Source organism: Artibeus jamaicensis, unplaced genomic scaffold (assembly GCF_021234435.1).
Source record: "Artibeus jamaicensis isolate MK-2021 breed Jamaican fruit bat unplaced genomic scaffold, CSHL_Jam_final contig_76, whole genome shotgun sequence".
Classification (NCBI taxonomy): Eukaryota; Metazoa; Chordata; class Mammalia; order Chiroptera; family Phyllostomidae; genus Artibeus; species Artibeus jamaicensis.
Window position 1 is genome coordinate 12494457 of NW_026521954.1, and position 12572 is coordinate 12507028.

Below are 12572 nucleotides of genomic sequence, written 5' to 3' on the forward strand. Positions count from 1 at the left end.
GCTGCTGATGGCTTGGGGACCCTCTGTAGGAGTCACCCCCTACGAGTGGCCATGGCTGCCCCGGTGAAGGACTTGAAGCACTCAGCCACTGGGAACAGCAGTGGGTGACATTCAGCTGCACCCCCGTGTTTACCCCCTCACAGATCAGGAGGGCATGCCCTGCGTCCCCTCGGACTGAGTGGGGTCCATGCATGTCTGTGCACTGGGAAGTTTCAGGCAGCAGGACGGTGGCTGGGAGACGGAGCGCAGAGACAGGAGCCCGGGCTCCAGACAGGCCACACGATGCTGCAATGATGAAGAAGGCTCCGCGCACCGGCAGCGGTGTGTGGATGGCCTTGTGGGTCCACAAGGGGAGGGGGTGGGGTGTCCGCAGCTGGTTACCACCAGCAAGTCGCAGGGTTGCTCAAGTCTCAATTTCCTTGTGCATAAAATAGTGGTAATATTAGATGACTGTTAATATCGTCTGTGGTTTATTGGGCATGTTTTGTGTATCAGGCACTGCCTTGAGGTGATCGATCTCTGTAACAAATATCTTCAAAGTCATTTTGTCCCTGTTTGACAGAAAGAAGTGAGCCATCGAGAGATTAAGAAACTGGCCTAGCAGTTCCCAGCAGGTAACCAGTGAGACCAGGATTTGCTCACAGGTGTAATAGCAAAGCCTGTCCCCTTGATAACTACCGATTCCTTCTCCAACGTTCCTTCCACTTCTGCTTTCCATGACTAAGTGGCTCAAACAGAAGTTTGGGATTTCAAAGAGAGGAGGGTGCCACCCTGTCTCCCCGTCCCACGCCTGAGCCTTGGTAGTGAAATTGTCACCTAGCTCACCCGTGTCCAGCAGGGATCCGGCAAAGAGAGAGTGTGTAGCTCTGCCGGATAGAAGAGTTGTTAGGACATAAGTGGACCCAGAGTGATCTATGGAATAGACCCAGTTACAGCCCGGCCAAGCAGATGTCAAAAACAGGGGTTCTGCCGTTGTCTGCTTGCCCCAAGGCCTGAACTGAGGAGCCCCTGTGCACGATGGGCATTTAGAGGCTTTCAAACTCCGTGCCAGCCCCTGGCCCTACCCCCCTCTCTAACCTCACCTCCCACCACTTGCCCCTCATTGACTCCTACTTCTATTCCTTCCTCAAACAGGCCAAGCTTGCCCCCACCTCAGGGCCTTTGCACTTATCGTGACCGCTGCCCCAAATACCATCCCTCCTGCCCAGAAGACTCGTTCCCCAGACCTTGTCCCCAGGCCTCCCCCTTGTCCCCAAGGCCCCCACCTCCAAGAGGCCTTTCCTGACCACTCCATATAAATTAGCACCCTCCACCCATCCCTCTCTATCGCATCTTCCTGCTTTCCTTCCTTCCTGGTGCTTAACTACCTGAAATACTCTTGTTTGTTATTTGCTTACATGCCCAGAAAAATGCCTGACAAATGATCGATTCTCAATGAATATGTGCTGAATGAATCAACCAGAAAAAAATCCATGAATTAAATGAATGAAAAATCTTGCAGCCTTTTTTGTAATGAGGACCCAGGAACCTGCATTCGAAAGGACCCCTTCCTTTCAGTTAACAAGGGCAGAGACCACGAGAAACAACAGCGTGGTTGGTAACACTTAACCACCAGCTGGCAGTTAGATGCACACACATCGCTGGGCACGTTTCCAAGGCTAAAAAGGCACTAATTGCTTTTATATAAGGAGGTAGAAACGCAGTCCCTCTGTGTCCTTTAGTCCTGATGGTCTGCATTATCATATCTGTTACCGTGTTAATTGTTCCTGTCTCACGCGGCCAGTTAGGGCCTCACTCTGCCTATGTCTGGGAGGGTCACAGCTTCCTACGCAGAGACGAGAGGGACTGGGGGAGTGTGCGTGCCTGTGTCCCTGCCTGTGTGTGTCTACGTGTGTGTGCATGTGCGCGTAAAAGCAGCAACATATTGGGAAGGGTTAACACAGTCAGGCTGTGCTCGGGGCCCTCCGCTGGCCCAGGGACGGGAGGGGTGGGCCTGGAAGGTGGAGCAGGCTTGGCTTGCATCGGCTGCCTTTCCCAAGACAGGAGTGCAGATGCTTGCCCAGCTGGACAGAGGGCAGTGAACTCAAGTCTCATTTAGGAATGGCTGCAAATGCCCACACCTGGAGACCCCTCCCTGCCCGCCCCTCCACCGCAGGCCGCATCTGGGAGACGCTCTGGTCGTTGGAGGAATGAGTGACAGTGAGCAATCTGCCCGCTCGCAGGCACTGGGTGGAAAGCTGCAGGCGAGGATGGATGTGGTCGACAGCCTTCTTGTGAATGGAAGCAACTTCACTCCTCCCTGCGAACTAGGCATCGAAAATGAGACGCTTTTCTGCTTGGATCGGCCCCGTCCATCCAAAGGTAGGCGTCAGAGACTGTTATTTTATTTTAGAAAACTATTAAGTGGAGGGAGAAATCAGCAAAGGCAAGGCTGATAGAGAAAATATGACCGTGTCCTGGTGAGACAAGGCTGAATAAAGTCGTCTGTTCAGAAGTTTGATAAGAGATCAACAAGCAGAATGGAGTGAAATATTCTCACGGTCCCCTCAGGAGAGTGGGGATCAGTGTCCAGGACTTGGGGGAACAAAAGCAGCAGGAGGAGACCCTGGAGTGTAGCAAGAAGGCAGGACGAGCAAGTGTGGAAGCTCCAACTTAGGAGCGTTGCAGAAACGGTGCTGTCACTATCTAGCGGTCGCCTCTTCTCGGGGCAAATCCGGCATGAAGAAGTGATTAAATAATGATTAGCGGCTAGGAAAGAAAGCCAACCCTATTCACCGGAGCAGCTTTGTTCTTTAGAAAGTGGTTCCCTGAGTGATCCTTTAACAAACCAACCTTTTAGAAGCAGTAGAATCACCGCTCCCCGCAGTTTGTTTCTGCAGGATGTTATCTGAGCAGGAATAGCTGGCTTCAAGAATTACACCCCTGTGTGGTGGGTGGGGGTGGGGGGATCGGGAGGAAACAGCTGTTGGCTTCACGTTTTAACATTCTGCTCTCATAACCTCCATCCCTCTGTCTTGTCTCTGTTCCTCTTCGCAGAGTGGCAGCCAGCTGTGCAGATTCTCCTGTATTCCTTGATATTTCTGCTGAGCGTGCTGGGCAACACACTAGTCATCACAGTGCTGATTCGGAACAAGAGGATGAGGACTGTCACCAACATCTTCCTGCTGTCCCTGGCCGTCAGCGACCTCATGCTCTGCCTCTTCTGCATGCCCTTCAACCTCATCCCCAACCTGCTCAAGGATTTCATCTTCAGCAGCGCCGTTTGTAAAACCACCACCTACTTCATGGGTGAGTTGCCGCAGGGGACTATTTCCGGAGCTCACCCCAGGCCCCACTCAGTCCCACACCTTCCCAACCCCGACAGCCTCGGCGGAGGAGCCCTGCTGAGTCTGAGAGACGACGAAACATCGGGCTGTGCGGGGCCGTGGTCCGGGACACGGGTGCTGGCTGCAGGGCAGCTCAGTCCTCGCCGTCCCCAGCAGCCAGTCCCCAGGGGTGCATTTCAGAGGTCGGTTTCTCGGAGTGGAATAAGTTGATAAGAAGCCACAGAAGAGAAAGACAGCTGTATGCTGCTCTGTCGCCTCTGAAAGCTGTTGATTGTATCCTAAGTTCTACCCAACCCGAGCCATGGCTTTGGGGTCGTGAGGGAGGTGCGGGAGGGGTCTTTCTGGTGTTGCCCTTACTTTCCTAGGGAACAGGGGCTATTTGCAAAGCATGGTCATGCCAGCTCTAGACTCCCTGCTGCGGGTTCACTTGCCAGGCCTTGGCCCTGAGAGGGGACTCAAATTTGCTCATGGGGGCGGCGGGGTCCCTAAGTTGACCCTGATTGGCTATGCGGCTCTCTGATTATGCCAATGAAAATGATGATGATGATAAGAATCATAAGAGCTAATATTTTTAATACATTTTATGCACCTGATGTTATGCTTAGTGATTGTACTCCAACGATCTTATTTTATAGACCAAGTACCCCAAGTACAGTTATTTTTTTCACTGTCTCCCTGAGGAGGGAACAGAAGCACAGAGAGGCTCAGAATGTGCCCAAGGACCCGCAGGTGGGAAGCCGCAGAGCTGGGATTTGAACCTGGAGCAGTAGGCTCACTGGGGTGAATGAACACACTTCTGCAGCCTGCTGGCTGTGACGGTGCTCCCAAAGCTGAACAAAGACATGTCCCTCGGCCCCTCTGTCTGCTAACTCGCCTTGTCCCTGCCTGTTCCGAGGACTAGTTGGGAGGAGGAGACGTGGGAAACAGGAGGGACCGGTATTTGTTCTGACTGAGCCTTGCAGGACACCCAGGGCTGAGTCGGGCTGGGCCAGTCTTCCCCGACCAGAAAGCTACTTTAATAGCCTGTATTTCTCCCCGTTGAGGAAGTGGGAGCCAGCACTGACAAAATGATGATAAATTCGTGACCTGTGTGCCACAGACAAATAACCAAGAAAGTGTCACTCTATGTCGCAGTCCTCTGAAAATAAAAACAGACTACAAAGGAAAAGGACCCCTGCCGACAGTGAAGCAGTAATGATAAGCAGCGTTTCAGAGCACGGTGGGCTTTAAGAGTGGTCTCTCCATACCTTGCAATAATATTATTTAAGAATCTTAAGCCAGGATAAGTGAAAGGAAATTTAAAAGATGATCCTGAAAGTGTTTGCAATGTTGTAATGGTTTTGTTGGACGCCTGATTTCAGCGATTTCAGTTCTTAATTTTGAGTTCTTTTCAATGCCATTGCTAGCAATTAACATTCATTAAACTCCTAATATGTAGTCAAAAAAGGGATGCTTGCCTGATGGTGGGTTTATAATTACTGTGGACCCACCATATGGACTTGACCCTGAGGAGTTAGGGGCTATGTTCTCCAATCTCAATGTCATTACCTCCTTAGGTCCAGGGAAATACAGCAAATCCTGACTCAGAGCATGAGTTTTAACTGGGTTGGCCCAAAAGTCTGTTACATTTTTTCTGTAAAATAAAACACACATTTTTTTTTCATTTTCACCAATAATTTTACTGATTTGGATATGTTAAGTATGTCGGCTATCTCCCACTATTGACTTTTAGTGGGTAGAGGCCAGGGGTGCTACTGAACACCTTCCTGTACATAAGACAGTCTGACAGCAAAGAAGTATTTGGCCAAAGTGTCAGTACTACCAAGAAACTTTGCAAACCACTTTTGACAGATTCAATCGGTCACCTTCTCCACACACTGCACAAATCTTTTTTTGCACTGCAGTTGTGTTTTTACCTTTCTTGAAATAATAAAGCATAATACGCCTAAAATGTTGTGTTTTCTTCCATCCTCAATAGTAAAGTGGATGCACAAAAATTCACCAATTATAAGTTTGTTTTTAATGCATGCTGCTAGGACAGCTGTCACAATACAATCTAATGAAATTGTTTCAAATGAAAGACTACTAAGCACTACTAGAGCCACCATATAAAAAAAACTAAATGAACTTTTTGGCCAACCCAATATTTAATGACTTGGGGATTACAGTGTTCTTTAAGTCTCTAAGAGATGCTATGGATATTTTCCCTGGAAAACAAACATTTTTATACACAGTCTCGGAGAATTAGTTTATATTCATGTAAGGCCCCAGGCTAAGAAATTCTGTTCCCAAACTCAGATGAAGTCTTAGATTTAAAATATCATTGTCAGAATCAGAAGAACTGACAGAATTTGTGGATGAAAAATTAAAGGGAGTCTTAAGGGGACATGACCCTATAATAAGCAGACACACCCGGAACACAGAAGTTAAGGAAAACAAAGCTTTTTCGCCTACACCTCCGTGCCTCGTTTTAAATGAGATGCTTTGATCCCTTGCTCACTGCTGCACTCATTCCACAAAACACAGCAAAGCAAGAAGAATACAAGGAAGACCCTGGTCCCCCATCCAGAGAAAAACCTTGAGTTATAGTGTGGAGTTTTCCCCTTCAACCTTGTTTATTGTGTGCTTTTCTAACAGACTGCCTTTTAAATTTGGAATGTTTCACTCCTAAAACAGTATGTACTAGAAATTTTCAGAAAGAGTGTTAAAGCCCTTAGCTCAGACCCCAGTGACCTTTTGGGGTCACAGTCCTTGAGAATCTGGGTGATGAGGTCAATATAACTATGCAGATCGTACTCAACCGGAGCTTTCCTGGGGGTTACTCCACAGTCTCCTCTGTGGGGTAGGAATATATTTCACCCACTTGGTTATTTATTAGTGAAACAGTCAGCGGAAGAAGAAGTTAGGTTGTAATCCAAGTTCAATATACTTATCTGAAAATGGGCAAACATATTTCTTTAACCGCATTCTTAAACCCTTCTTAGAACAAAGCTGGGAATAAGCCATTTTTAAAAAATATACATACATGAAATTGCCTTACCCTCTGAGCAATTTCCTTTTGATATCAAACTTGTGCCGATCAGATATGCTTAAGCTTATATGCAAATAAACTGGGTTGCGGAGCCTACAGAACCAACTCCTTTGTTCCTTCCCAGGCACCTCTGTGAGTGTATCCACTTTTAATCTGGTTGCCATATCTCTGGAGAGATACGGCGCGATCTGCAAACCCCTACAGTCCCGGGTGTGGCAGACGAAATCCCACGCTCTGAAGGTGATTGCAGCTACCTGGTGCCTCTCCTTTACCATCATGACTCCGTACCCAATTTACAGCAACTTGGTGCCTTTTACCAAAAATAACCGGACGGCAAACATGTGCCGCTTCCTACTGCCCAACGACGTGATGCAGCAATCCTGGTAAGGCTGCCTGGTGTTCATTCATTTGATACAACTTGACACAATTTTGCAGTTTTTGTTCAAAACTCGAATGTATTCTCTGGAGTCGCTGGGAGATCAGTTTCCTGAAAACACTCGGAGAATCAGTTTAACCTCTTTCTAGGATAACAGTAGTAGCAGACTCTTAAGAGAGCTCTATTTTCAATGCCATACACCTGTTCATGCAATTAACCCTCTCAAAATGTAGATGCTATTATTGCACCCATTTTACAGATGAGGAAAGTGGGACATGGGAGGTAAGTAAAGTTTTCAAATCACAAACCTAGAAGAGACAGATCCTCTGTGTTTATCCACTATGCAGTATGTCTCGGGTGATTAAGTAGGGCTTGGAGCTAGACGATTTGGGAGACTATGATTCTCTATGAATTGAAAATGGAGGGTGAGTCCTAGGTCCCATGTGGGTTTTCTCAGAGCTGCAGCCGTAGCACTTGCACAGAGCACTTTACTGGAAATAAAATGGCAAGAGTCTAATACCCTGTTTCTTTGCTGGGTGACACTGGACGAGTTCACATAAGCTCTCTGAGGTAGAGGTTATCTACACAAGGGTTTAATAATACAGATATTTTTTTATCTACCTCATCGTGTGACTGTAAGATTAAAATGAGAGTGTGTGTGTTAAAACATCATTAAATATCTTTTAAAAGGCCACACAAATGCAGGGTAGTATGTCACTAAATTCCAAGCATGTTTCAGAAGCAGAGAGCTAGACATTTCAAAATGGCTCAAAACTGAGATAATCTTTCTTTGCCTTCCTTTGTTTTTCTCTTCATTTCAACCCAGTAACACACACACACACACACACACACACACACAAAGAATAATGTTGCAAAAGAAAGGGACTTGAAAAGGAATCTTATCAAAACATACCCAATTGAAATGAGAAATGGCCCAGCCACCATGAGCCTCTGACAATTTCATGGCCTCGCTGTGTAACCCTACACATGCCAGACCACAGAAGTGATTTAGGGGCCAGACTCGTAAACAAGGAGGCTGGGATGCTTCAGGATTCGGATGTTTAGAGACAGCAGGGCTCTGCTCCACCAGGCTTGAGAGTGAGCACGCTGCTGTGCCCATGTCAGAAACGGCCAGCATGCCGTCCTTTGCAAACCCAAGGAGGCTACTACCATTCCCACCTGTGCTTTGATTTTTCTGTGGTGTCCAAGTCAGCAAAGGGCACACCGATGTGCTTAAGAGCACGGGTTCGAGAATCACAGCCTTTGGGTGGGAAGCCCACCTCTGCTGTGTGACTTTGGACAAGTTATTTAAGTCCCTTTAAGTCTCGGTTTCCTTAACTGTAAAAGGCATTTTGGTAATACTGCCTACCTCAGAGGTTATTATAAGAGTTCAATATAGTACTATCTGTATAAAATGCTTGCCCTAGTGTGTGACACATTAAGTCCTCAATGAGTGAAAGTTCTTGGGGTGTTTTTTTTGTGGGCTTTTTTCCATAACAGCTTTATTAAGATATTAACATATTTTTTAAAGCTCTCATTAGTTTTATATATATATGTTTTATATATAGACTTGTTTCAGGCAAAGAACCATACCAAATCTTTCTAATTTAGTCCTTCATAAGACATTTTATATGAGAAAAAAAGTAAATAGCTTCTAATGAATGACATGAATTTCCAAGGATATTACATGCTAATGATCACTGTTTGCTCAGACTAGTTATGATGGAGATGAACCCTGCTTCTTCCATCCCATCTGAGTTTGAAATAGTAGGTTGCTGGTTATTGGATTTCTCTTTATTTTGTTAGGCACACGTTCCTGTTACTCATCCTCTTTCTTATTCCTGGAATTGTGATGATGGCGGCATATGGATTAATCTCCTTGGAACTTTACCAAGGAATAAAATTTGATGCTAGCCAGAAGTCTGCGAGAGGTAACTATCTGTTAGCAGTCTGTTGATGCCAAAAGATCCAACAGCTTGTTTCCTGCAGCTTAACTAGATACACCCACAGTACGCTGGGATTTTCAAAAGGACGGTCAGGCTGTGCCATAACGCACGGTCGTGAGACCAGGTGTCTCTATTTCTGCATTTGTGCAGTGCAGCAGTCACTCCCCTCATAAGGGCGCCAAGTGGAATAAAATGAGATGCGACACACAAACCCCCAGCTGGAAGCGAGGACCCCTTTGGCCCAGACTTTCTGTGGTGCTGTATTCAAATGGACCCCCTTGGCAGCCCAGCTAATTGTTAACTCCCATCCCCCGGCTGGTCTCCTCCCTCCATTGTCGCACCGCAGTTGTCACAAAGCCTGACCTCAGCCCTGTTCATTCCAGTCCACTGTCTGCTAAAAGTTACCCCAGCACTTCCGCGGAGGCAACTTCTTCCCTTTCTCACTCCACCTCTCACTTCACTCTTCGCCCTGTGCATAGGAAAGGCGGTCTGGAGGCTCTACCAAGTGAGCGGTGAACTTTCCACTAGGAAGCTGGGGGGGGGGGGAGGAACCAAGTGTGAACATTCGTTCCTTAATCACTTTTTATCCTTATAATCTATGCAGACATCAAGTGCTATGTTGCATGATTTTTGTTAGTTTCTTTGTTAGTTTTAAGTAGCTTTACTTTTTTTTGTTGTTCAAGTACAGTTATCTCCATTTCCCCCACCTCTCTCCATCCACCCTGCCCCATCCATCCCCACCTCCCACCCTCGATTCTACCCTTGATGCTTTGGCTTTGTCCATGGGCCCTTTATATATGTCCCTTGATGACTCTTCCCCTTTTTCCCCTTATCCCCTCCCCCCTCCCATCTGGTTACTGTCAATCTGTTCTTTATTTCAATGTCTCTGGTTCTATTTTGCTTTCTTGTTTGTTTTGTTCATTATGTTCCATTTATAGGTGAGATCATATGGTACTTGTTTTTCACCGCCTGGCTTATTTCACTTAGCGTAATGCTCTCCATAAGTAGCTTTTCACTTCCCGGGGAAAAGTAGTATAGGTCAGATACCCGCACTGTAGGCCCAAGGAAGCCTGCCCCGTTTTTCAGATCAGGTTGGGGTTGGCCCCCTGGAGGAAGGGGGTGGTGCTCAGTGCCTCCTGTCTAGCCCGGCCCATCCTGAACAGTAAGTGATGTCACTTGTCCATGCAGAGAGGAAAGCGAGCAGCGGTCGATATGAGGACAGCGACGGATGTTACCTGCAGAAGGCCAAACCTGCGCGGGCGCACGCGCGGACTCTGGAGCTTCAACGGCTCTCGGGCAGCGGCGGCCGAGTCAGCCGCATCCGGAGCAGCAGCTCCGCGGCCAACCTGATGGCCAAGAAGCGGGTGATCCGCATGCTTATCGTCATCGTGGTTCTCTTCTTCCTCTGCTGGATGCCCATCTTCAGCGCCAACGCCTGGCGCGCCTACGACACCGCCTCCGCCGAGCGCCACCTGTCGGGGACGCCCATTTCCTTCATCCTGCTGCTGTCCTACACCTCGTCCTGCGTCAACCCCATCATCTACTGCTTCATGAACAAACGGTTCCGCCTCGGCTTCATGGCCACCTTCCGCTGCTGCCCCCACCCGGGCCGGCCGGGCGCCAGAGCAGAGGCGGGGGAGGAGGAGGAGGGCCGGACCACGGAAGCCTCGCTGTCCCGGTACTCGTACAGCCACGTGGGGGCCTCCGCCCCGGCCCAGTGAGCGGGCGCCGCCCTGCAGGGCCGGAGGAAGGAGGAGGCAGAACGGGAGGTGAGATTTGGGGAAGGAGAAAGGCTCCATTTGCTGTGCGAACTCTCCACTGGCCGTGTCTCATCCTTCGTCCGGGTCCAAGGCAGCGCTGTCGGGATGGGGCCAGGACTCGGTATCCAGGCCGTTCAAGGTAGGACATTTCTGGGGACGTCCACCGTCAGGCAGACCTCCGCAGGCCTGAGATGGGCGTCCGCTGGGGTCCATGCTGCAGATGTACTTGCCAAGCGCATGCCCCATTGGGGACGTGGAATGTACCGAGCTCTAGCAGGTTCTAGACTCTCTGAGGAGCTCTCGTTCCATAGTGACGCACTTTCCACGCGAAGCCCTGAATTAGCTGTGGGCTGCTTTGCCCCGGGGACGTCTGTCGCTTGTGTACATTCTGTAGCCCCCCCTCCGCCACACACACACACTGTGCCCACAAAAGGGAAGAGGAAGCAGCCCCGCTTCTGGCTCTTTCTGTAGTGAGAGAACAGCTTGACTTTTATCTTCTTGAGATTGGTCAAGGGCATTCAGAGACAGACATGCCTGCCGGCATCAGAATAGCATAAGGAACTGTCTCAGTGACAGAATTTGGAATTTATATTTCTAAAAATTACAGAGGATATAAGGCAAATAGCTGGATCAAATGGTACCCTACTTCTGTATAAGGAACAGTAAGTGCCAGAAGGTGCACAGAAATTTTTTTCTACCTTAATGATATCTGTTGCTTAACTCCACTTTTACATGGTGATATTAAGCCCCATGGCTTCTTTGCCTCAAATTAATTTTTCAGGCTCATCCAGCACTTCCTCTTTTCCAGAAAGACCTCCAGGTACAAAGGAGAGTTGTAACCCCTGCGTATCTGGAGGCTAAGGATGGGCGCATGCGCAGTCGGGCCCGGAACAGAGCCTGTCTGGGCTCAACAGCTTTTGAATGTCAAAGATGTCTATGCCTTTAAATACAATCCATGTACTTGCCAATAACTGTACGGATTTTATGTGCATGTGTAAGCCGAACGTATATATCCTTCATATATAAGTCTATAGTCTTTGGTGTGTTTTAAAAAAAAAGAAAAGTGATTAGATGTTGGAATTCAGCAAGTGTTACACTATGATATTTCTTTACAACAGTTGAAGTTTCATGTGAACTTTTCTTTGCAAAGTCAGCTTTGAAATCTCTCTCCTCCAATAAGAAATCTCAATTTAAAATAAGATGTAAGCTACGCATTTAGATAGCAAGAAATGCACTTCTAGCATAGAATGTGTCAGTCCACTCTGTCACAGTACTTCTCTCTTGGGGGCCGGGGAGTGGGCATCCTTGTCCTGTCTGCTTAAATAAATTAACACAGACATAAAGCAGCTTTACGTGCCAGTTCTGGAGGTAAAAAAACAAACAAAATCCCCACAAAGTAAGCTCTAGCTTCCATGGCTCCAAGCATCTGACAGTTGAGCTTTGCTTGTTCTTGTTTCCATGGGGCTATAGCTATCCATGACCCAAGCCTGGCCAGTGGTCTCTATTATAGGAAAAAAAAAACCACAAAACAAAACAGAAGAGAGAAAGGGGCGAAGGCTGCTGAGAGGTGATGATGAATGGGCGAAGGGACCCTGCATAATTTAGGAAGATGAGAGTGTTACCATTTGTTTTAGCTGGGAGGATGGTAACATACTAAAGGAAAAGAAATTTGAGGATGTGACTACTTATCATAGACTTTTCAAGTCCGATGTCAGTCTTTCTATTCTTCAGGCTGCAATATAGTGTGGATACTTATAAGCCATCATCTCAAAGATTTCAAAGTAAAAATTCAGCTGACTAAAATATGCACTGCTAAAGGGTAATGATAAAAGGTAAGAGAAATTGAAAATGTCTCCAATATTTGAGCAAGTCTTACAAAGTCTACATATTTTTCTGCTAAAGGAAGGAGCTCTCCCTTCTGACAGTGTTAGCATATAAATGAAGATAAATGAGCTGTCCTCCCCAGCGCGTTCTTGGGAATTTCTGTAAGTTCCAAAGCTGTAAAGGTATAATAGCCCTAAGAATAAGTTGTCAGATTTATCAGATAAAAATACTAGATAGCTGGTTAAATTCTAACTTCAGATAAACAACAAATCAATTTTAGTATGCTTACTAATATCCCATGCAGTAAAT

General features: G+C 47.3%; 1 protein-coding gene across 1 annotated transcript; it reads left to right on the forward strand.

The window, feature by feature from the left end:
- The first annotated feature begins 2234 nt into the window (after positions 1 to 2234).
- On the forward strand, positions 2235 to 10400 carry CCKAR (cholecystokinin A receptor). Its single transcript, XM_037156738.2, has 5 exons — positions 2235 to 2361; positions 3037 to 3288; positions 6482 to 6740; positions 8540 to 8664; positions 9868 to 10400. The coding sequence occupies exons 1-5, from the start codon at positions 2250 to 2252 to the stop codon at positions 10398 to 10400; spliced, it is 1281 nt and encodes a 426-aa protein (XP_037012633.1). The 5' UTR covers positions 2235 to 2249.
- Positions 10401 to 12572: the final 2172 nt, after the last annotated feature.

Excerpts from the sequence above, each read along its gene's own strand:
- CCKAR (XM_037156738.2), top strand. The coding sequence starts at position 2,250 with ATGGATGTGGTCGACAGCCTTCTTGTGAATGGAAGCAACTTCACTCCT. Across the intron at positions 3,289-6,481 it reads AACCACCACCTACTTCATGG|GCACCTCTGTGAGTGTATCC; the intron begins GTGAGTTGCCGC and ends GTTCCTTCCCAG. Across the intron at positions 8,665-9,867 it reads TAGCCAGAAGTCTGCGAGAG|AGAGGAAAGCGAGCAGCGGT; the intron begins GTAACTATCTGT and ends TTGTCCATGCAG.